Raw genomic sequence first — 21680 nt, forward strand, 5'->3', positions numbered from 1 at the left:
GTCTGTTTTCCCTCCCTTTGGTCCATTCCTCATTTTGACCTCTTTATTGTTGATGGTGCTTTTTCTTGGCATCGCTGTTTGGAATAGGTGGAGACTTTCTGACAGAAGGTTGTTGTTAGTTCTAGCCCTTGGTTAGCATTTCTGGGTAATGAGTTATCCATGTTTCAGGCTTTGGCGAAGCCTTGCTCTCACTCTTTATTGCTTTACTGCTTTCTTATTTGGGTGGCTGGCATTGGGCTCAAACAAGGCTTCTAGAAGAGTAAAGGAGAAAATGAGCAGAAATGGTGATTATTTTTGTGAGAGAGCAGTGACTTGGGAGAAAGTTCTCTACAGAAAATTTAAGGAACGAATCCATGCAAAGGCACATTATAACAGATTTTAGCATTAAGCATTCATAGTGTAACTGTACCCAGTTTTAGTTTCCTGCCTTCCCAGTCCTGAAAATAACCTTCATCTCCTTATCTCTTCATCTCTCAGGAAAGGTATCCAAATAACAGCATGTTCAACGAGGTATATGGGAAAAACCTAAATACCAGCACAAAAGCAGAGCTGAATCCCTCCATGACCCACCAGGAGACGTCGCTGTATTCCCTCTTCGAAGGGACACCGTGGTCTCCATCTCTTCCAGCCAGTTCAGGTAGGGCATAAACTCCTTTTTCACACACTCAGCACTGCTTTGTAGAAATTCAGGGCATCTGTCATGATAATCTGCCAGCGAAGGATGGGTGGGGAGAGGTGTGGAGAAGAGGGAGACGGGAGCCTGAAGACCTGGGTCCTGGTCCCAGCTCTGCCACTTGCCTGCTGTGTGACCTTGGGCAAGTCACTTAGCTTCTCTGTGCCTTCTCTGTGCCTGGGCTTTAAATGGTGATTCAATACCTGTTCTCACTGCTACTTAGACTCTGAGTTCCATGACGGACAGGGACTGTCGGACCTGCTTAACTTGTATGTATCCCAGCGCTCAGTACAGTGCTTGGTACCAAGTCTGTGCCTAACAAATCCCACGATTATTTTTATTTCTTTGCCGAGCTCGTGGTGAGATAAAGAAGAGCAGGTGCTCGCTTGCAGTGAGATTGCCATTTCATCTGTCATTTAGAGTGTGTTTATGAATACAGGTTCTACAGAAAAACAGTGAGGATAAAACTTGAAACTTTTAAAATATTTCTTGGCAGTTCCCATTTCCATCTGTCAAGAGGTCTCAATTTGGGCACAGTTTTTATGTTCTCATTTCTAGAAAATGGGTGGGCTTGCTGCCATTGCTGAAGCAGGGCCTACCTGTCCTGAGGTAGGCGTAAGGTGTTATTTGTTTCATGCATCCCCAGGTGGAGTTGCGGTCTGAATTAGATTCCTGATTTTTGCCACCGGGTGACGTGAGTTTAAGCTGACCGGGGCAAGCAGTCAGAAGTCCCAAGGCTATTGTCAGTAGCCGCCTCGTGCCTTAAGTGACCAGGAAGGACTTTGTGTCTGTGAGATGCGCACTCTGCCAGTTAACAGAGTGGCCAGTAAGAGTAAGTGGTTGCTAACAGCGCTCGGTTAATGATGCGTTCACGCTTTTTACCAGACCATTCGACACCAGCCAGCCAGTCTCCCCACTCCTCCAATCCAAGCAGCCTGCCAAGCTCTCCTCCGACGCACAACCATAATTCTGCCCCATTCTCCAATTTTGGGCCCATCGGAACCCCAGATAACAGAGACAGGAGGATGGCAGACCGTTGGAAAACGGACAAGCCAGGTGAGGGGCTGGTTACTTGGTTCTGGGATGTTTTGGGCCCCACCAGCTAGTCCGTCCCTTGGCCCACCCCATTCTCAACTTCTCTCTCCCTTGACCCCGTAGCTATGGGTGGATTTGGCTTTGAGTATCTCCCCGCCACCTCATCTTCCTCCGAGAGCAGCTGGCACCAGGCCGGCAACCCAAGCGGCACCTGGACGGGCCACGGCCCCTCCATGGAGGATTCCTCTGCGGTCCTCATGGAGAGCCTCAAGGTAAGTGCATTCCGGGACCAGGAGGCGCTCCATCCCTCTCCGGGCCAGCATGATTTGCTGCCCGCCCCCCACCCTCCCTTTTTCTTTATTTTTTTCTTTCGAATAAATGGTTGTGGACGTGAGAAAGGAGGCCCTCGTGGAAGGGCCCAGAACCCTTATTCTGCCTCTCCCAGTTCTTAGGCGGGTCAGAAGTCTTAGTGGCGATGAAGCAGAGTGGCGGGAGGTGGTGGCCAGGATCTGGTTTCATTAGAAGTTGGAGGAGATCCCTCGTCACCTCTGCCTCCTCACCGGAAGCATCCTGATGTGCCTGAGTCCCGAGGAGGGACGCTCAGGTCTGATCGGTGTAACCGCTCCGTCTCCGACTCTGGAAGGGAATATCCCGGGCCACTCGATGAGAAGAAATTCAGTGCAAAGGCCTTTGGGTTCAGTGTGGGTTCAGATTCCCCCTCACGAGTCGACTTTATATTTAGGCAGCAAGTGGGGTTCTGAGATGGATGTGATTTGTGGAGCGCGTGTGAGTGTGTGTGGATGAGGCCTCTCTGAAAGACCCGTAGGTTTGCCTGCCCTCACCCACTCTGTGTCTTTCAGTCCATCTGGTCCAGTTCTATGGTGCATCCTGGACCTTCGGCCCTGGAGCAGCTGTTGATTCAGCAGAAGCAGAAGCAGCAGCGTGGACAAGGCACCATGAACCCACCGCACTGAGGCCAAGGTGGCAATCCTTGGGAACGAAGGCTCCATAAACCATGGCATGTTGGGTTTGCAGGACTGGCCCACACAGTCCCCTGCAGGTGGCAGCCCTCTTTTCTGTTTCTTGCCGTCGAGAGGGTGTAAGCGTTCCACCGGCCCGCTGAGTGTGCACGAAATGTCTGCAGTGCAACAACAACAACAAACGACAACAACAACAACAACAAAAAACCACCATCAGGAACTCTCCCGTCCCCCCGGGGCTCACCGGAGGGAGAGAGGAGCTGCTGTTTGTCTCACTCAGTCACTCAGTTACCTGATATCACCGCCTCTCACCTTCTCCATCGTGCATGTCCCCAGCCACATGGGAAGGGAAAGCTGAGAACGGAAGGCAGATGGGAGAAGCCAATGAGAACTTTCTCGATCCTTTTTCCCCCTCGGGGGAATAAAATAGGAATCCATTAACGATTGCTTTGCCGACTGAGAATGCAGTAGTTGAAATTACTCCTAAACATCGTTATTAGTGTGATCGCTCTCTCGGTAGTCGGAGACCACACTGAATTCCATACACAGATGTGCTTGTAGTCAGCGTGAGCGGCGAGGGGCCCTGCTCTGGGACGAGGCGGGCGGAGGCCCGGGTGGAGACGCAGCTCCTCGGCTAGCGGAGGGGAGCCCGTGGGCTATACGTAGCCCGGCCCTTCCCTGGGAAGGCTCCGGCCGGCCCCTCTGTGGCCGGGAGCCCCCAAGCGGGAAGAGCCCTGTGCTCTGCGGGTGCTTCGGTCGCAGGCGAGACCCAGAGCGCGTGCGCGGCGGCGGCGCTCTCCCCGATGAGCGGGCGACTGCGGCTGGGGGCCGGGGGCCGGGCCGGGGACTCTTCGATTCACGTTTTCGATTCCTGCACACTTTACGGTAGCATAGCAAGCAATCTCACAGGCAGGCTGGTCCCACCATTCACAGCCTGACCCATTTTAATCGGTAGGTAGATGCTTTCAGTGTGTTTTTGTTTTTTGTTTTTTCTCCCCCCCCTCCTCGCACACCCCTCCTTCTCCCTCCTCTCCCCCCACCCCCACCCCCGATTCTTTGTGTTTCTTTCCCCAAACCCCTCACCTTCCCGACCCCCATGCTGGAGGCTAGTGGTTTCTATTCCTGACGTGCGACGTGTCACCAAGAAGCACCGTGGGATCCGGCAGGTTGGGGCCCGGAAGACGGTCCGGCTAGGCAGGAGAGAGCGGCTCTCGCACGGCCCGCCGACGGACGCCGGCCCGGTACCGCAGGCCCCTCCTCCTTCCCCACCGCACCGCTGCGGGCCCAGACCTCCAGTTCCAGCGCGAAACCCAAGGCGTCACGGACCTGGGCATCCCAGGCACAGAAGAAAACACCACGCGATCCGCTTCGGAGAAGGCGCCCAAGAACGGGAAATGAACTTTCTGTTTGATATTTATTAGGGGGAAGGAATACTGGAAAATCTCTTCTGTAGACAAAAGGACAGCATTTCCGTTTGCCATTTCCTGGAAAAATAATGTTTCGTGGCAAAAATTATGGAAACAGTCGAAACGTCCGGTTGCTGTGCTAGAAATAGGGTTTTTTTTTTCTTTTGGGGTGTGAGAAGTGTGTGTGTGGGTGTGTGGGTGTCAGCGTGTGTGCACACACGCTTGTATGTGGACGATAATTCAGGACCTCAGAGCTGGGAACCAGCTACAGAGCAAAGCACATCCATAAGCCCAGAGGTCAGTGGAGCCTGGGCAGCCCCATAATCCGTTAAGAGGGGTGAGATTAATGCTCATTGCTCTTCATAGGGAATGGTTGGATCCCCCCTGCACTTTGCAACATTATTCTCTGAGTTTCATTTGGAAAGGTCTAAAAGGGTGAAACCCCCCTCCCCTCCGCCACCCCCCCCCGACCCCCGTGGCAATATGAACTGAAATCCTCCATGCTTCTCTCCCCTGCCCTCCCTCCCTCCCGCCCCCCGCCCCCCCCCCCCCGCCCCGTCAGTTTGTGTGTTTGAGCTGTGCATCTGGGCAGCTGCAACATTCCAGTGTGTAAAACTGTCACTGATTCTTGCACCCTAGCCGAGCTAACCGAGTTCACCATCTCACTCCCTTCCAGCAGTGCCAGTCCCGGCCACAGTCCCATTTCTGCATGAGAATCTGGTGTTTGGAATGTTTTCCGATCCTTGGGGCGGGGTTCCCCAGCTCCCCGTCCTTGGGGGCCAGGAGACCCCCACCCCCGGCAGGAACTGGTTTGTGTAGTAAGCTTTCTTTTGTGTTTTCTGTCCGTCTGTGCAAGACCCGCAGCTGCTGAAATCAGCTTTGCCTTTAATTAAACCATGTTCTCTCCAACCAGATCCACGAGTCCCTTTTTTATTTCTCTTGGCCGGAGCTGGGGTCCTTAAAGGGGAAGGCCCGAGAAGGAGGGCACCGCTGCCGGGGAGGAATGGAACAGGACGGAGTACGCGCTCCCACGCTTGCCCCGGGGAAAAAGAGGTAACTGGAGGTCGGACGCATTTTAAGCCTCCCGGGGCCTCGGCCCGAGGATCACGCGAGGGAGTTGGCCGAGAGGGGGCTGACAGGCAGAGTTCTCTTTCCGTCACTCTGGAGGGGCGGGAGAGCCGGCACCCCGACGATGACGTTGCCTTCCACGGGGGACCTGCAGGCTCCGTCGTGGGTACCAGAGATGCCCCTTCCTGCAGTGGCTGCCCAAACGACGTCGGTTGTTGGTGGGAGTAGGGCCTCCCCCTGGCAGCCGAGACTCAGGTCCAGGCTGGGAGATAGAAACTGAGGCTATCTTATGAATGCTGTTTCTAGAATTTCCACTGCCGAAACGAGACACTTGGCTTAAAATAATGGGTCGCTGTCAGGCGACCCTGAGAACGTTGGAGGGGTTTACTCCAGAGTTGAGAAGTCTTGATAAAGTGGCGATGCAAAAGCTAACCCTAGCCTGAAAATCACATTCCTACTTTAGTTCATCAGATTGATTCTAAATCAGTTTGAGTAAATCAGCCTTCGAAAGGTGGACGGTACAGATAAATGACAAACGAGATAGTTTGGTTTGGATCACGTTTTATTACGTTGCATGAGCTCTGTGGACTGGAAGGAGCTGTTAATCTTATGTAAGAGCTCCCCTTTTCCCCTTAAACAGCATGGCCGGCAGGTCCATGCAGTCGTCCCCCCACAACCCTCTGGACGCTGCCTTTTGACGCTTAATCCTGATAGGATCTTGGAGCGGAGCAGGAAAAGGAAGTTTCGCTAGAGTGGCCCAGAGCAAAGAGCCGGGTTCTTTCTGGGATCAGATCCCTTCACGAATGCCGTCAGATGAGACGCCAGGACTTTCAGAGGAGGGTGAGAGTGATACTTTCACAAGGGGTGTAGGGAGGGGTCATTCCTCAGTACGGTAACTTTTAGCGAGGGCATGGTCTATTGTCAGAGTAAAAATCTGTGGTACCTTCGGCCCCTCCTGAACCTTTTGTATTTCCATAAGTGGCCTAGACTTCTCTGCTCTGGCTTCTGGGGTCTTTGGCAGTGCATTCTTCCACAAAGGAGATGGGGAAAATGCCCACTTTCCCATTGCACTCTCCTTCCAACCATTCTTCATTCACTGGGGGAAACGCAGGAAAAAATACGGCATTATTGACTGGTCTTTCTCCCTCGCACCCTAAGTAGGGGACCTGCCCTTGTTAATTTTTTTTTTCCATTTTGACCAGTGCTGGGCGGTCATGGGACCCCATCTCCTTCCACTGAGGACCTGGCAACCATTTAGATGCGCAAATAGCCGCACCAGGTTGAGGGTCATAGCAGAGGGAGGGGTTTTGTGAGCCGGGTAGCCTGTTGGAAGGATAGAGGAATCAGATGTAGACTGGGGAGCTAGTTGTTGGGAAGATGTGTGGAGAAAGGGAAAAACTGGGAGGTTGCCGGGGGATGGGGAAGAAAGGGAGTGATGAATCTTTTTTTTTAAAACATCAGGGCTGCTTTTCCTTGCCTGAGCTTGTTCGAAAGGAAGCCAGCACGAGGGAGTGGGCAATCAGTAAATGAGGAGTTCTCAGGCCCCTGTTTTATTCCCAGTTTGCTCCTGAATTTAGCTCCTGGCTATTGGGCAGGAAAATTACATAACTCCCTTTCTTGTAAAGGAGATACTGAAGCTTAGGCTGATCAATGGGATTTAATGGCAAGTAGCAAACGATATGCTCATTGGATTTATTCACTCATTCAATCATATTTATTGAGCGCTTACTCTGTGCCGAGCACTGTACTAAGTGCTTGGAAGCACAATATGGCAATAAAGTAATTGATAAAATTGTCTAACTCTTCTCCTCAGTTGTTCCTAAATACTGTGAACATTTCTCCAAAGAAAGCAAAGTGACCAGAAGAGCAGTATTGGGGCTAGGAACCTTACTACATTAGAGCCCTGAAACATCCCTGCTTTAACTTCACTTTCACTAGACTTCTGACTGAACCTGCAGGTCCCTGAGCTGTGATATTTTTCCCCCCTTTCTCCCATGACTGTTAGACCTGCCTCATGTTGATAAGGAGCAAGAAGGAAGTGAATGACCATTGGAGAGGTAGGTAGGTGGAGGGGAAAGAACCCAGGGGAGCTGCAGATTAAGGGCCAGTTGCTTCCTACAGCTTACTCCCTAGAGGCGGAATCACAGAGTAGTTTGGGGAGTCAGAGTGAGGGTGCCATGAATGAACAATTCCATTGTTTCTGGTTACTCCTGGAAACAGCAGTTTAGAATTTTAAAACAAAAGTCCTTTGGGATTGGAATCTGAAGAGGCCGCTTGGGGGAAGAATTGAAACGATTCCTTCTCAAGGTCAGAGGGGAGGACTTCTCTCCTGAAAAATGGGACGAGATAGCGGGCCGAAAGGACCATTTTTGGTAGGGTAAAAATGCTACCATCCTGCTAATTCATTAGCCTCAGAGGAAGGTGCTCGTCTGGGCCATGGGGTCGCCGAGAAAATTGTGCCCCACCTTCAGGGCCCGGCCGACTCGGTGATGTGGGTCCCTGGCTTCTCTTCCAGGCTTATTCTAGCAGCCTCCAAGAGGAGAGCGGAAAGGGGAATGGGCCAAGGAGAGGAGGTGGACGGCCGGTTTGGTGTGGGAGGCGAAACCCTTAACAGTGGCTATGAGGTGGTCTCTGGCTGTTTGAGGGTCAAGCTGTCTCTCTTTCCCCTTTCATAGGTAGTGAGGGTTGGCTTCAAGTTTGGAGGACTGGTTTACCTTTGGCTAACACCTGGATCACATCTCCCGCGAGAAACTCCAGGTCCTCTGGTTGCGTGGCTTGGTAACTGAACAGCGCTACCACTTGGCTTCCTTCCTTCTGCAGCGGCCCCGGGACCTGGTTTCCGACACCTGCTTTTTCTACGTTGTCTTGCTCCGGGGGCACGCCTTGATCACCCTGGGAAACCAAATGACTTCATCAGGTTTCCCAAACCTTTGTCCCTGGGAGGGGAAAAACTCCTGCCTTTTAATTTTTCCCTAAATGTAGTTTCTCTCACTTGGATTGTTTCCTCTCTTGGAGAGCTTTCCCTTCCCCGAAATTAAGATCCGAAGGGAAGCCAGGAATGGCAAAAGCAACCCTCCCTCCCCAGGGCTGGGTCCCAGATAGCTGCTGCTGTCGTGGCCTCATTTTCAAGCCAGTGCACTGGGAGTCGGTTCCTGGAGACTCAGCGGTCCCCACTGAACCCAGTTCTGGAGCCTGGCAGGGGGCCCCATCCTTCCTGTTTGAAAGCCAACCTTTGGGAGTCCAAGGGCTCTTATCTCTGCCTCACCACGCTAGGAGTAGCCGGGGCCTCCCGGTGTCTGCCCGGAGGTCTCCGCGTGCAGCCACCCTCCTCCCAGCTGAAGCAGGAAGGAGCTTTTTGTGGCAGCGTTTCAGCTCCTATAGGCCATCTGCTTCACCCCCTCTGGAGTTTGGCAGCTTTACCTGTGAGGGGGCAGGCCCAGCCGCTGTCTCCTTTGTTAGTAATCCTTCCCCTCCTACTCCTCGCTTCCCTCAGGCAAATGTTTGCCCGTGCCAAGGCTTCCACCCTGTAGCCTCCTGGCCTGCCGCAGGTGGTGGGACCAAGAGCAGGAGACACGTCTCTGCCTAGACACGATGTTTCTAACGAGCAGCCACCAGAGTGGGAGAAGGTAGGGGGTGTCCAGTGCTCTCCTCAGAGCCCTGTTGGAGGGGCTGGGAAGAACAATGCTGAGGGTGGATGCAAGGACTATTTTTTATAAGGCGCTATTTGTTCAGCACTTACTATGTGCCAGGCACTGTACTAAGCACTGGGGTAGATACAAGCTAATCAGGTTGGGCACAGTCCCTGTCCCACATGGGGCTCACAGTCTGAATCCCCATTCTACAGAAGAGGTAACTGAAGCCCAGAGAAGTGAAGCGACTTGCCCAGATTCACACGGCAGATAAGTGGCATAGCCGGACTCCTAGCCCCTTGCTCTTTCTTTTAGGCGGTGCAGCTTTTCAATAAGAGGTGAAGGTCTGGGCAGCAGGAGTTGCTGCAAGAGCTGCTGGGTAAGTAGGTGGAGAGTGGATAGTACTACAGCCTCAGTCTGAAGGATCAGAGACTGGAGCCCCAAGCTCCCGGGCCCCCGTCCGGGACAATCAATAGGTGTGTCTACTGTTGGCTCCCGAGCTGTGTGACGTGAAGAAATTGTGGGGAGAGGTTGCCCGGCCCACCCGCATTAATGCATTCCAAAACTCCAAAAAATTGACCAGCACAATAATAATATAAATCCTTTTTTTGTGCATATAGAGAATTTAGTTTTCAAATCTGTCACACTGTCATCCACCTGTCTTTCCCATCACTGTAGACCACAAGACTCGGACTATCCTTCCTGTGCTCCGACTATCCTTCCTGTGTCACAAGCCCATAACCTTGGCATATTCCTCAGTTCGGCCTGCTTCATGAATGACCATCCACCTTCCTCCCTGGTAGTGGCCTCAGCCTCTCAACCCCAAATTTTTCCAACTTTGGGAGTCCACCTCGGTTTTCAGCTGCATAACTTTCTGGTGATAAGTTCTTTTTACCTCTGTCAAAAATGGTTTTTCGTTTACTTTATCTAACCCCCTTCAAGCTTCACTGGGTGCCCCCTTGTCCTGCCAGCACCCCAACCCTAAAACTGAACTGCTCGTCTTCCCTCCCGACACCTCTCCTCCAACCTAGCTATGTCGTTACTGTCAGACCAGACTGGGCAGGGGCGTGGGACTTGTCTGCAGTGTAACCTTGGACAAGTCAATTCGTTTCTCTTTGCCTCAGCTGCCTCATCTGTAAAATGGGAATTAAGACCAAAGCGTCCACGTGGGATGTGGACTGTGCCCGATCTGATTAATTTGTACAGCACCTGGCACATAGTAAGCACTTAACAAATACCATAAGAAAACAAACGTTTGCTCACCGCTGTGTTGTCGCACCACAGAGTCAGACAGTAGTCTTTAGCTTGACTCCATGCCATCTTCATGTTTTCCTCCCTAAGGGTGACCAGTTCCTTGCTCTCCGCAGGCCGGTAGCTGCTCAGGGTAAAAGAATCAGAGGCCAGGTGAGGGCAGCAGCTCCCGAAGCCACCACCGGGCCCGGAGAGGCTTAGGTCCCAGCCCCGGGGCACCTAGCCTCACCTCAGCTTGGTGTGCAGCGGGGACAGCTCCAGTTTCTTGCACACCATGTCCAGGAGCTCTCGGTACCGGAGTCCAGGCTGCACCTCCAAGGCAACTGTGTAGCTGTAATGCACCTTCACCGTGTAGACGGGGGGAACGTCCAGTCTCAGCGCCTGGGGGAGGAGAAGGCAAAGGGCAGAGAAGGCAGCGGGGAGAGGGGCAGCTGCCAAGTAAAACGCGATGGCATTGTGTGAGGTGGGGGCTGTGGACGCCACGTAAGACTCTACAGCAGAGGGGGACTGCAGGTTCAGTGTGAACGGGGCGCTCCAGCTGTCGGCACCCCTAGATGAAGTTCCCGGTCAGGCAGGAGGGGGTGGACGTCAGCAAATATGAAGGGCAATAGAATTGAGCTGGTCCCGGCTCTGGGACTTATATGTCAGTGAAATATATTTCCTAAGAGCTTTAATGTGCATAGAGCACTGTACTAAGAGTTTTGGAGGGTACAATAAAAGAGTTGGTACACATGTTCCTTGCCCATAACGAGCTTACAGTCTAGAAGGACGTGACCATCAGAGCTCCCCCACCCCTCTTTGGCAAACACCACCAGCAGCCATGATGCCAACTGAGCCAGCTGGGAAAGGAGTGGCTAGGTGTCCAACAGGGCAGCTCCATCCTGTCCCAGCCCAGAAGGTGGCTTACCTTTGGCTCCTCCTTCTGCTGCTCATCCTGAAGAGCAGGGGGGCCGTTAGCTAGACGGGGACAGAAACGCAGTGGTGTGAGCTGTTTGAGTCCCCACCGGCCAGCAAGGGGATCTGGGGATCTGCCCTCTGAGGAGGGGAGAGGAACACCACCTCCTCCACCATCCCAACCCCTTTTCTTTTTCCCAAGCACCATCAGCTTCAAAGAGTTGATAACAAAAAAAACCCAATGGTATTTGTTAAGTGCTTACTATGTGTCGAGCACTGTACTAAGCACTGGGGTAGATTCAAGATAATCAGGTCCCACATGGGGTTCACAATCTAAGTAGGAGAGAGAACAGGGATTGAATTCCCATTTTGCAGATGTGGGACCTGAGGCGCTGTGAAGTGAAGTGACTTGCCCAGTGTTACACACAGCAGGTAAATGGCAGAGTCAGGATTAGAACCCAAGGCCCAGAGTTCTGGATGGGGCCGTTCCAGGAACTTGTCTTCCATGCAAAGGATTCTGGCCCTCTGCCTTGCCATCCTCGGTCCCCCGGATGCTGCCACGGTCCCCAGGCCCCCGAGTCAATTTGGCCCTTGACCTGTGCTTAGAGTTAAGATACCTATGCGCATGCAGGATCGAGGAGGGAGGGAGGGAGGAAGGGCAAGGGTTTTGCCTGGTATAGGCAGAGGGGTGAATTGGGATATGGCTTGCCAGAGGATGGCAGGATCTCATGGGACTATGCTGGTGGAGGCTCAGCAAGGGCCCTGCAAGGCCATGGCAGTTCAGGCACCGGCTGGGTGCCGGGGCATTTCCCATAGACCCCCTACTGCAGCATCACTAACCTGGAGGCTTCTCTGGAGCGTTGGAACTGGGTGGAGCAGGAATGTTGGATTCTGGGGAGGTTCCCTCCTGGGTCTGGAAAGAATAAAGGAAGGAAGGCCTGTTTCGATAAAGCTCTGGAGGAAACATGCGGAGGGCTGGAAAGCTCATCACCCCCAACCCTTCTCATCCCCACTCTATTCCAATCCGTGGGGTTGATGGTGGGGTCGGGGGCTGCCCACTGCTGAGCGGAGGCTGGGTCTCTGGGGTCCAGACCGACCCCACACCCGACCTGAGTGTCAGGAACGAACTATTTCTCTTTGGTGAGAGCGGACTAGGCCAGGGTGGAGTTGACTGGACAGGGAGAAAAGGAGATGGGTTCCACTGGCAAAACTAGGATCCTGACAGGTAAGGGCAGAGGGCATCACCACCCTGCATCCTTCTGCCCTGCCAGGAGACAAGCCTCCTATGGGACCAGGACAGGCAGAGGGGCTATGAGCTGCAGTCCCCCAGGACCATCTGTGGACCACCCACTGAAGCCCTACACTGGCCGACTGGTGACTTTTTCCATTTGGTAGTTCTCAGCTGGATCCAATCCAACGAGTTCTTGGTGCCCGGAGGAGAAGGTGAGGGAGAGAGGGTGGGCAGGGGGAAGAAGATGTGATGGCAGAGGAGAGCCCCTTACCTGAAGCTGAGACTGGATCCGGAGCTCAAGTGGTTCCAAGTAGTTGCGGGGGACAATCCCTTTCTGCGGCAAAATGTCCAAGACAGGTGAGTTAAAAAGAGTCCTTGAGGCTGGGGCTGGGGTCGGGCAAGAGTCTGAGTTGGGCGTGAAACCCACTGCCCTTTCGGGGATGGGGGGAGGGAGGGGCAAGGGAGGGAGGCCCTGGCCTGGTTCCCAGCGACTCTTGGGATCTGTCTAGAAACTGGGGGGGACCCCTCAAGAGCCCATCCAACTCTTCCCCAGCCACTCCCAGACCCCCAAACGTACCTTCCCGTTGAACATGACTGTGGCCCAGTTATCGGCTCCCTTCTTCAGGACAAAGACGATATTTCCAGGGAGGACCTGCAGCTCTTGGGGCGTCTCCGGGGTAAACTCGAACAGGACTCGGTGAGGCTCCCCTTCCAGAGCCCTGAAGTCGGAGGTCCACGCGTGGTGGGCAGGGGACTCAGCTATGACCTACTGATCTTGCCTCTTCCTCCTTCCCACCCCCAGGTACCCATATCCTTTGCCTTGTCGCTCTTACTAAAAACACCAGGATTCTTTCCTGGCTGGTTTTGGCATTCATTTCTTTCTAATGATGTCACCCTTGTTTGATCTCATCTATCGCATGAGGGTATGTCATGCCTCGTCATTCATCCCCTGCCTGAACCATTCCTTCCCGTCACTTTCCGCGTACAGTGGCTGAAGACATCCTCGAGAGAAGTGGGTGAAAGGAAATTGGCCTTCAGTCTTTGCTGGTATGGGAACAACCTAGCCTGCCTTGCTCTTTGCCTGCCATTTAAAGACTAGTCCAAGCCTCATCACAGAAGGGCTCTGAAGGTGGTGGTTGGGAGGCCCGGTATGTGACAGGACAGAGCTGGTGAAAGGAAACCGGGTCTTCTTTTAATGCCCATTCAGCCCTGGAGCTCTGTTGCCTATGGCCTTCACTTACCTGAGGATTTCAGGGGTTTTGGGCCTGGGAGGAGGTTCCGTGGCCTATTACAATGCAGAAGGGAGAGAGAGAAAAAGATTATTCTATCTTTGGGATTCTTCAGTTTTTTCCTTTGGTATTTGTTAAGACTTAACTAACTATGGGCCAGGCACTGCATTAAGCCCTGGGAGAGATAGAAACTAATCAGGTTGGACACGATCCATGCCCCATATGAGGCTCACAGTCCTAATCTCCATTTTACAGCTGAGGTAACTGAGGCACAGAGAAGTTAAGTGACTTGTCCAAGTTAACAGAGCAGACAAGAGGGGGAGTCAGAATTATGAACCCAGGTCTCTGTCTCCCAAGCTTGGGCTTTTTCCACTAGGGCACACTGCTTCCCTGGAGCTGCTCCTTATGGATGCTCTGGAATCCAAAGTCTTGGATCCAAAAAACCCCTAGGCAGAGAGCGGAACAATGGCCAGCTGGGGTGGGAGGGGAGCTAGGAAACTGCTAAGAAAGGAGTCATTGGGTTCATTAGGTATCCCAGTTGGGCCCAATGTCCCTGAATGCCATTTTTATTTTAATCCCTGTCCTTGGTCCAGAGCAATCTGGAACACCTTTAGTCCTGGGCTAGCACTTTTGCTCCACTGGAAAACCCCTCCCCTCCCTGCTCCTACAGGGTCTCCAGAGCCCATCAGGCATTGCTGGGCTGAAGCTGCACCTATAATCCATCTCCCTTAGTCCTTGACATCCGACTTCCTCAGCCACCATTTCACCCAGACTGCTTTGAGCTGCCTTTCCACTCCCCTAGCCTGTAAACTCGTTGCAGGCAGGGATTGTGTCTATTTATTGTTCTATTGGAGTCTCCCAAGTGCTTAGTTCAGTGCTCTGCACATAGTAAGTGCTCAATAAATACAATCGACTGACTGCTACAGGTGGCTGCCATTTTGCTACTTACATTTTTCTGGGACTGTCAGGGGCAACAAGGAATTTTTGACTCCATCCAGCAGGGACCCGGATTTACATCTTTTGCCCCACGGCAATCCAGGACTGACGCACCCCCCCCCCCCACTGACTGAGGAAATGGAATCAGCACTCCCTGAGAATCCAGTCTGAATGATAGTGGTTAAATCATTTCTGATTCACATAAGGCTGGAGCTGGGAAGGGCCAGAACAGACTCTCCCTGTCCCCTGTCTCCATTAAATTTCTTCCCATGCTTCAGGGGAAAGAAGAGATTTGATTTTTCGCAATCCTTTCTGCTTTTTACCTGGGGCTGCAGAGGGGCAAACCCTGAGAAACTGTCTTGATCCACCACAGATGCCACGACCTGAAACCAGAGAGAGGGATGGGTATGTGAACATTCCATCATTTTCTTCTCACAGTTCCTAGGGCCTTCCCAGGTCACCCTGCTTCCCACAGATACACAGGGCCTCACGTGGAGCTCTTGGGACCTGGAACCTCGGTTCCAAGAACCAGGAGTTTGGGGCTGAACTCACAGGAAAACACTCCAGCAGCTGAGGAAATACCACCTCCTTCCTCTCCTCTCTCCCACCTCCATCGGATTCTGCTCAGCTATAAGGGTAGCTGGGACTTCAGGCTTAGCCCCCAAACTGTTGGAGGCTTGCGCTGTCAGTCAGTAGTCTGCTCTAAGCAGCCCCTGTGCAGAGCACTGGATTTATCCCTGAGAAGTTCCAGGAAAAAGAAAAAGCCACAGAGTCTGCCAAGAATGGATTTAACATTTTTTCTCCCTTTTGGCATTCAGCTCAGTGTCCCTCTTCCCACCAGGCACTTAGTTTAAAAAAAAAAAATTCTGGTCGGCCACGGACTGCACCAGTCGCTCACTTCTGAGTCACTAAGGTTGTTCAAGAAATCTCTCCACATTGGCTACAGTACCATAATGTGCTCAGTGTGTGTAGTAATCGTATTCATTCTACACCTACTCTGTACAAAGCATTAGGTGCAATCTGTAATTGAAAACAATGAATCTCAACAGAAAATAAGTTTGTCACCCTAGGCCAGGGCCTATTTGGGAATCCACCACTTGTCTCTAACCCTGGGAGACTAAGATCCTTGAGGGAAGGGATAATAACGTGCAAGAATTGTAACATTCATTAAAAAAAAAAGTGTAAGAACGAGTGACAAAAACCACAATCAAAGACAGACGCATGGGTTGAGCCGCGCCCAAAACCATTATCCTAATCAGAAATAGGGCTCAGAAGTAGCCTACTTCAACAATACAGAGTTCCCTTGCCCCTAGATAAGATGGCATCTTTTTATCATTATGGCATTTATTAAGTGCTCACTATATTCTAAGAACTGGAGTAGATACAAGGTTATGAGATTGGACACAGTCCCTGTCTGATAGGGGGCTTCCTATCTTACCCCCATTTTACAGATGAGGAAACTGAGGCCCAGAGAAGTTAAGGGACTTAATAATGTTGGTATTTGTTAAGCGCTTACTATGTGCCGAGCACTGTTCTAAGCGCTGGGGTAGACACAGGGGAATCAGGATGTCCCACGTGGGGCTCACAGTCTTAATCCCCATTTTACAGATGAGGTCACTGAGGCACAGAGAAGTTAAGTGACTTGCCCACAGTCACACAGCTGACAAGTGGCAGAGCTGGGATTCGAACTCATGACCTCTGACTCCAAAGCCCGTGCTCTTTCCACTGAGCCACGCTGCTTTGTCCAAGGTCACACAGTACACCTGTGGCAGAGTTGAGATGCCAACCTGGGGTTCCTGACTCCCAGTCCCATGCTTTCCTCTAGGTCACACTGATCAGTGCTTTTCCACCAACGGGCATAAATATCTTCCTAGGATGCTGGGAGAAAAATGAGCCAGGTACTCAGTGCTCATGAATAAGCTGTGCCAGTGGGGTAGTCGCTAAAGCGAAGCGATCGAAGCAATCGGTCTGCCGAACCCGGGATGGGCAAGGGGCAAGAGCAGTACCCGAGCTGCTCGGCCCTGCGTTCCTTCCGCAAGCCTGAAACACATTCACGAATGTGTCCGGCTGGAACGGGTTGGCCAACTTCAGCCCCACTCAAGGATAATGCTGAGGCTGTAGAGACAGTGGCTGACGCCTGCAGAAAGAGCAATTGGAGGGGTCCTAAAGCAATTCCAATCCCTCTTAATCTTAGCTACTTCGCGGTTAAGGTTTTTCTCTACTGGCTGAACTGCCAATTTGGGTCCACGACTGACAAATGACGTGCAAGACTCCCAGGGAGACGTGGAGTGGTTGGGGAGCTATGGAGAGTTATAAAAGGGAAGTAATAGTCAGAGGAATTTCCCTCCCAACCACCAAACACATACATTCACACACACACACATTTCTGGGGGAGAGGATCTCTGGACTAGCAGAGGAGAGAGGGCTGCTGGAGAAAATCCTCCATGTTCCATGGGCCAATCCTACCCTATTCTCTCCCTTCTAGGCCAAAAGCAACTCAGAGAGAATGTGCGTCCTACCGTTGCCTTGCCCAGGTAGTCCTTCTTGGCCAGCTGGGCCACCTGCTTCTCGTTTGGTCGGAACAGCCTCCCCTCGGGGATTACCACCGGCTCGTAAAGTCTCTGTTTCTGTGGTGAGGTTAGTAAATTTTGACAGCTCAACGCCTCGTGACTCGGTGACGCTCAACCCGCATAAATACCTTTCCAAACTCCCTGCAGCCCCTCACTGAAAAGTTACCTGGGCCTGGTTCTGTTTCCAATATAAGCTTATCCCAAAGCCACTCCAGTCTGACTCCAGAACCTGCTCTCACTCTCTCATCTCACTTCTTTCCCCCTTAAACCACCTCTCTGGGCACTTGTTTGAACACAGAGATGTCAACTCCATGGGGGTGATTTGAGCTAGACTCTCAACTTTGATCATCCCAGGTCTCTGACCAGATCTGAGAGTTTCCAGGGAGAACTGATGACCCAAAATGGAGGTTCTCCAGCCTGCCCTCAGCCCCTGCATTCAAATTGAAGAGTTGGCACCCATGCTTAAATGAGTTTCCCTCTGACACCCATCTTCACTGCATTTGTTGCAAATGGCAAAAAAACCCACTTTATCACAAGTCTAGTCACATCAGTAATAATGATTATAATCACGGTCTATGTTAAGCTCTTACTACGTGCCAAGCACTGTATTAAGCACTGACGTAGATATGAGATAACCAGGTCAGGTGCAGGCCCTGTCCAATTTGGGGCTCACAGTCTAAATGGGAGGGATGACGGGTGTTTAATCCCCATTTTACAGATGAAGAAACTGAGGCATAGAACGGCTAAATGACTAACCCAAAGTCACCCAGCAGACAAGTGGCAGAATGGAGATTAGAGTCCAGGTCCTCTGTCTCCCAGACCTGTGCACTTTCCCCCTTGAGTCCCCCTTGAGGGCATCTTCAACCAACCCTCTGCTGCTCCACTCCCAATCAGCCTAAACATCAGTCCAACTTAGGCTTCCCTCGGGCCTCCTGGGGGAGCTGAACCAGTGGCCGAGTTGGGTCTTCTCAGTTTCAAGAAAATGGAGGATTCTCTGCTTCTATATTGTCCTCATCCCTCGCTGACTGAGCAGGAAGCCTGATCCCCTGACAGACATCGCCCCCGCGTCTCTTACCAAGATGGACTCTATGGCTTTGTCAATCTTGTTGTGCCTGGGCTCCGTCTTCATACTCACGGCAAGTGTCAAGTTCTCCTCGGCCGCCTTCCAGTCCGCCCTCTTGGCGTGGACTAGAGCGATGTTGTACAGTACCTGAAAAGCAAGGGAAACCATGAAACAGGGCCAGGATGCCTCTGGGACCACCCTAGGCACCTCTTTAAGGAGCCCTCAGAACCTGGAGGAGTGCTGCGGGCAGCTCGGGAGGAAGGAGGGAAGTCTTAGAAAGCAATGGCCTAGGCGGAAAAAGTCCCTTGGGTCCCGTGGAAATGCAGTTCTACCTCAGAGAGGGTCTACTGAGGAAGTATTTTGTTGTTGCCACCTTGAAGAATGGAAGCTCTCTGTGGGTCGGGATTGTGTCTATCAAGTGCTTAGTACAGTGTTGGGCACACAGGAGGTGCTCGATAAAAGCCACTATTGGAACAGCCTAGCTGAATTCTACCACCTGCATAATAGCCGCCCTCCCACCAACTCCAGCTGGAAGAACAGAGGCCTTCAGGAGGGTCCTGCTGGCTGTAAAAATCACACCAAGTCCACTCCATCCTACCACACCCTGGGCATTCTTTCAGCCCTGGCACTGCAGTACCACTCCCATGGAGTAGGGGCATTTCTGTAAGATCCACTTTAGGCTAAAGATCGTGAATAGTTAGTAGGGCCAGCACCAACACAGATCCCCTCTTATGAGGAGTGCAGGAGCATGAGAGATTCTGAGTCACTGACTTCTGATTTAGATGCTGCCAGAAAAGCTAATAGAAGACAGCGAAGCAGCCTGAGCCTGAAAGTCAGAGGACCTGGGTTCTAATCCCTGCTATGCCATTTGTCTGCTATGTGACTTGGGCGCATCATTTAACTTTTCTGTGCCTCAGTTACCTCATCTGCAAAATAGGGATTAAATCTTCTTCCCTCCACTTCAGACTGTGAAATTGATATGGGAAATAGACTGTGTCCAACCTGATAAGCTTCTATCTACCCCATCACTTAAAACAGTTCTTGGCATATAGTAAGCGCTTAACATATACCGTGATTATAATCATTATTTAACACCGCTAGGTGTTTCAGTCCCTTTTCCCCCTGATTTTCCTGTCCCAGCTACATCTCCTCTAATAAGAACAAAACAAAACAAAAGAACCCAGAAAAGGACTCTCAAGGAAGGGGCCCTGCACTGAAAATAAAGAGTACTCGATTGCTAGCCTCCGTCTGGCTCTTGGGCCCCAGGCAAGTCAATTCATGCTCCTGGGCCTCCTTTTCCCCAACCATAAATGAGATTACAAGGCTACCTCTGCCCTTTGAAGACAAAGGGGAGGAGGTACAACGCTAGTTAGGAGTGTTATGATCCTGGGAAGATGTGTGTCCTGCAAATTCAGTTACAACTGGCAGGCTTGCTTGACAAGAATCAATCAATGATATTTATTGAAAACCTACTGTGTGCAGAGAATATGATACAATAGAGTAAGTAGACCTCAAGGATTTTACAGACTAGCTATCCCCAAACTGGATTTGTGAGACTACAATGCCTCATTAGCACATGGCCAACCCAGTTCTCCCAGCATGAGAATTCCTTTCCCCTGGAGAATTTTTTTGCTCCCATGGCTTCAACTACCATCTCTATGTGGATGATTCCTAAATCTACATTTCCAGCCCTGTTCTCTCTCCTCTGCAGTCTCGCATTTCCTCCTGCTTTCAAGACTTCTCCACTTGGATGTCCTGCCTATACTTCAAACTTAACAGGTTCAAAACAGGTCTCCTTAACTTTCCACCCAAACCCTGTCCTCCCCATGACTTTCCTGTCACTGCAGACAGCACCACCATCCTTCCTGTCTCACAAGCGTTATCCTTGACTATTCTGTCATTCAACCGACATATTCAATCACTAAATCTTGTCAGTTCAACCTTCACATCACTAAAATCCATCCTTTTCTCTCCATCCAAACTGCTACCACATTAATCTAAGTATTAGTATTATTGTTATTAACTTGTCATGATTACTATATCAGCATCCTGTCTCCCAACTCCAGTCCATACATCACTCTACTGCCCAGATTATTTTTTTACATAACCTTCAGTCCACATTTCCCAGTTCTCAAGAACCTCTAGTGGTTGCCCACCCACCTCTGTATCAAACAGAAACTCCTTACCACAGGCTTTAAAGCACTCAGTTACCTTGCTCCTCCTATCTTACCTCACTGCTCTCCCACTACAACCCAGCCAACCCACTTGGCTCCTCTAATGCCAACCTTCTCATTGTACCCTGATCTCATCTATCTTACCGCCGACCTCTCACCAACGTCCCGACACTGACCTAGAACGCCCTCCCTCTTCATATCTGACAATTACTTTCCTCATCTTCAAAGCCTTATTCAAGGCACATCTCTTCCAAGTGGTCTTCCCTGACTAAGCCCTCATTTCCTCTTCTCCCACTCCCTCTGCTTCATCCTTGCACTTTGATTTGCTCCCTTTTTTCACCCCTCCCCAAGCCCCATAGCAGTTATGTACATATCTGTATTTTTTTTTAATATTAAGGTCTTCCTCCCCCTCTAGACTGTAAGCTCATTATGGGGGGGAAATGTGTCTACCAAATCTGTTATATTGTACTCTCTTGAGTGCTTAGTACAGTGCTCCCCGCACAGAGTAAGTGCTCAATAAATACAACTGATTGACTTTTTCTGAGGGGCATCTCTTCTTTTCTTGGCACTTGGGTCCTATTTAGTGAATTATTGCTGTCTAAAAGAATGGAGAGTCCTCTCAAAGTGTTAATTTAAGGAATTTCTGCAAAGCGACGTGCCCCTGTGAGGTGGGTCAGACTGCTACCCTTGTGGCCCAGCAGAGGAAACAGAGTCACAGAAAAACGGGAAGTGAGTTTCCCTGTTCAAATGGCAAAGCCCAGAGTAGAATGACTGTCCCCATGGCCAAGGTCATCCCTGAGACCCTAAGCTTCTATTATTAGTTATGGGCAGGCAGTTCATGGAAAAACGGTGGTTCTCAGCCTTAAATAAGAAAGTCAGAAAGACTTTTTCTAGAGATTTTTCCAAATATTTTTATAAAAAGAGAGTGGAGGGGGAGAAAGAGAGAGTGCAAGCACACATATGACATGGCCTAGGAGTCGGCAGGACAAAGATTTTAATCCCGGCTTTGCCACTCATCTGCCGTGTGACCTTGGGCAAGTAACTTAACTCCCCTGTACCTCAATTCCCTCATCTATAAAATCGGGATTAATACTGTGAGCTCCATTTGGGACATGGGCTGTGTCCAATCTGATTATCTTGAATCTACCCCAGTGCTTAGTACAGTGTCTGACACACAGTAAGCATTTAACAAATACTACATAAAAACAAAATAGAGTCAGATGACCTATCTGCCATTTGCCTGCTGTGTGACTTCAGACTGTAAGCCCTTCGTGGGCAGGGAATGTAACTAACGATTTTGCTGTATTGTACTCTTCCAAGTACTTAGTACAGTGCTCTACACACAGTAAGTGCTCAATAAATACTACTGATTGATTGACTGATTGGGGCAAGTCATTTATCTTCTCTTCTACCTTAGATTCCTCATCTGTAAAATGATTCAATACCTTTTCTCCCTCTTAAACCATGAGCCCCTCTGTAGTCAGGAACTGTGTCCCACCTGATTATTCTGCATCTAACCCGGTGCTTAGTAAAATGCTTGG

General features: G+C 51.0%; 2 protein-coding genes across 9 annotated transcripts in view; one reads left to right on the forward strand and one right to left on the reverse strand.

Annotated features, from left to right (window-relative positions):
- The window catches only part of SMG7 (SMG7 nonsense mediated mRNA decay factor), a 69427-nt gene extending 66259 nt beyond the window's left edge, over positions 1 to 3168 (forward strand). For all 7 annotated transcript variants that reach the window (XM_029080551.2, XM_039914402.1, XM_039914401.1 and 4 more), the window contains 4 exons: positions 478 to 637; positions 1559 to 1729; positions 1832 to 1980; positions 2569 to 3168. In XM_029080551.2, the coding sequence (XP_028936384.1) occupies positions 478 to 637; positions 1559 to 1729; positions 1832 to 1980; positions 2569 to 2682 (594 nt within the window). In that variant the 3' untranslated portion in view covers positions 2683 to 3168. The remainder of the gene's footprint in view (positions 1 to 477; positions 638 to 1558; positions 1730 to 1831; positions 1981 to 2568) is intronic.
- Positions 3169 to 5706: 2538 nt separating this feature from the next.
- The window catches only part of NCF2 (neutrophil cytosolic factor 2), a 32518-nt gene continuing 16544 nt past the window's right edge, over positions 5707 to 21680 (reverse strand). For both annotated transcript variants that reach the window (XM_029081326.2, XM_029081325.2), the window contains 12 exons: positions 17978 to 18112; positions 16852 to 16959; positions 14656 to 14715; positions 13409 to 13452; positions 12745 to 12886; positions 12439 to 12501; positions 11777 to 11849; positions 10950 to 10999; positions 10272 to 10423; positions 10055 to 10166; positions 7877 to 8054; positions 5707 to 6258 (listed from right to left, as the gene is read on the reverse strand). In XM_029081326.2, the coding sequence (XP_028937159.1) occupies positions 6146 to 6258; positions 7877 to 8054; positions 10055 to 10166; positions 10272 to 10423; positions 10950 to 10999; positions 11777 to 11849; positions 12439 to 12501; positions 12745 to 12886; positions 13409 to 13452; positions 14656 to 14715; positions 16852 to 16959; positions 17978 to 18112 (1230 nt within the window). In that variant the 3' untranslated portion in view covers positions 5707 to 6145. The remainder of the gene's footprint in view (positions 6259 to 7876; positions 8055 to 10054; positions 10167 to 10271; positions 10424 to 10949; positions 11000 to 11776; positions 11850 to 12438; positions 12502 to 12744; positions 12887 to 13408; positions 13453 to 14655; positions 14716 to 16851; positions 16960 to 17977; positions 18113 to 21680) is intronic.

The sequence above is a fragment of the Ornithorhynchus anatinus genome, chromosome 16 (genome assembly GCF_004115215.2).
Source record: "Ornithorhynchus anatinus isolate Pmale09 chromosome 16, mOrnAna1.pri.v4, whole genome shotgun sequence".
NCBI lineage: Eukaryota > Metazoa > Chordata > Mammalia > Monotremata > Ornithorhynchidae > Ornithorhynchus > Ornithorhynchus anatinus.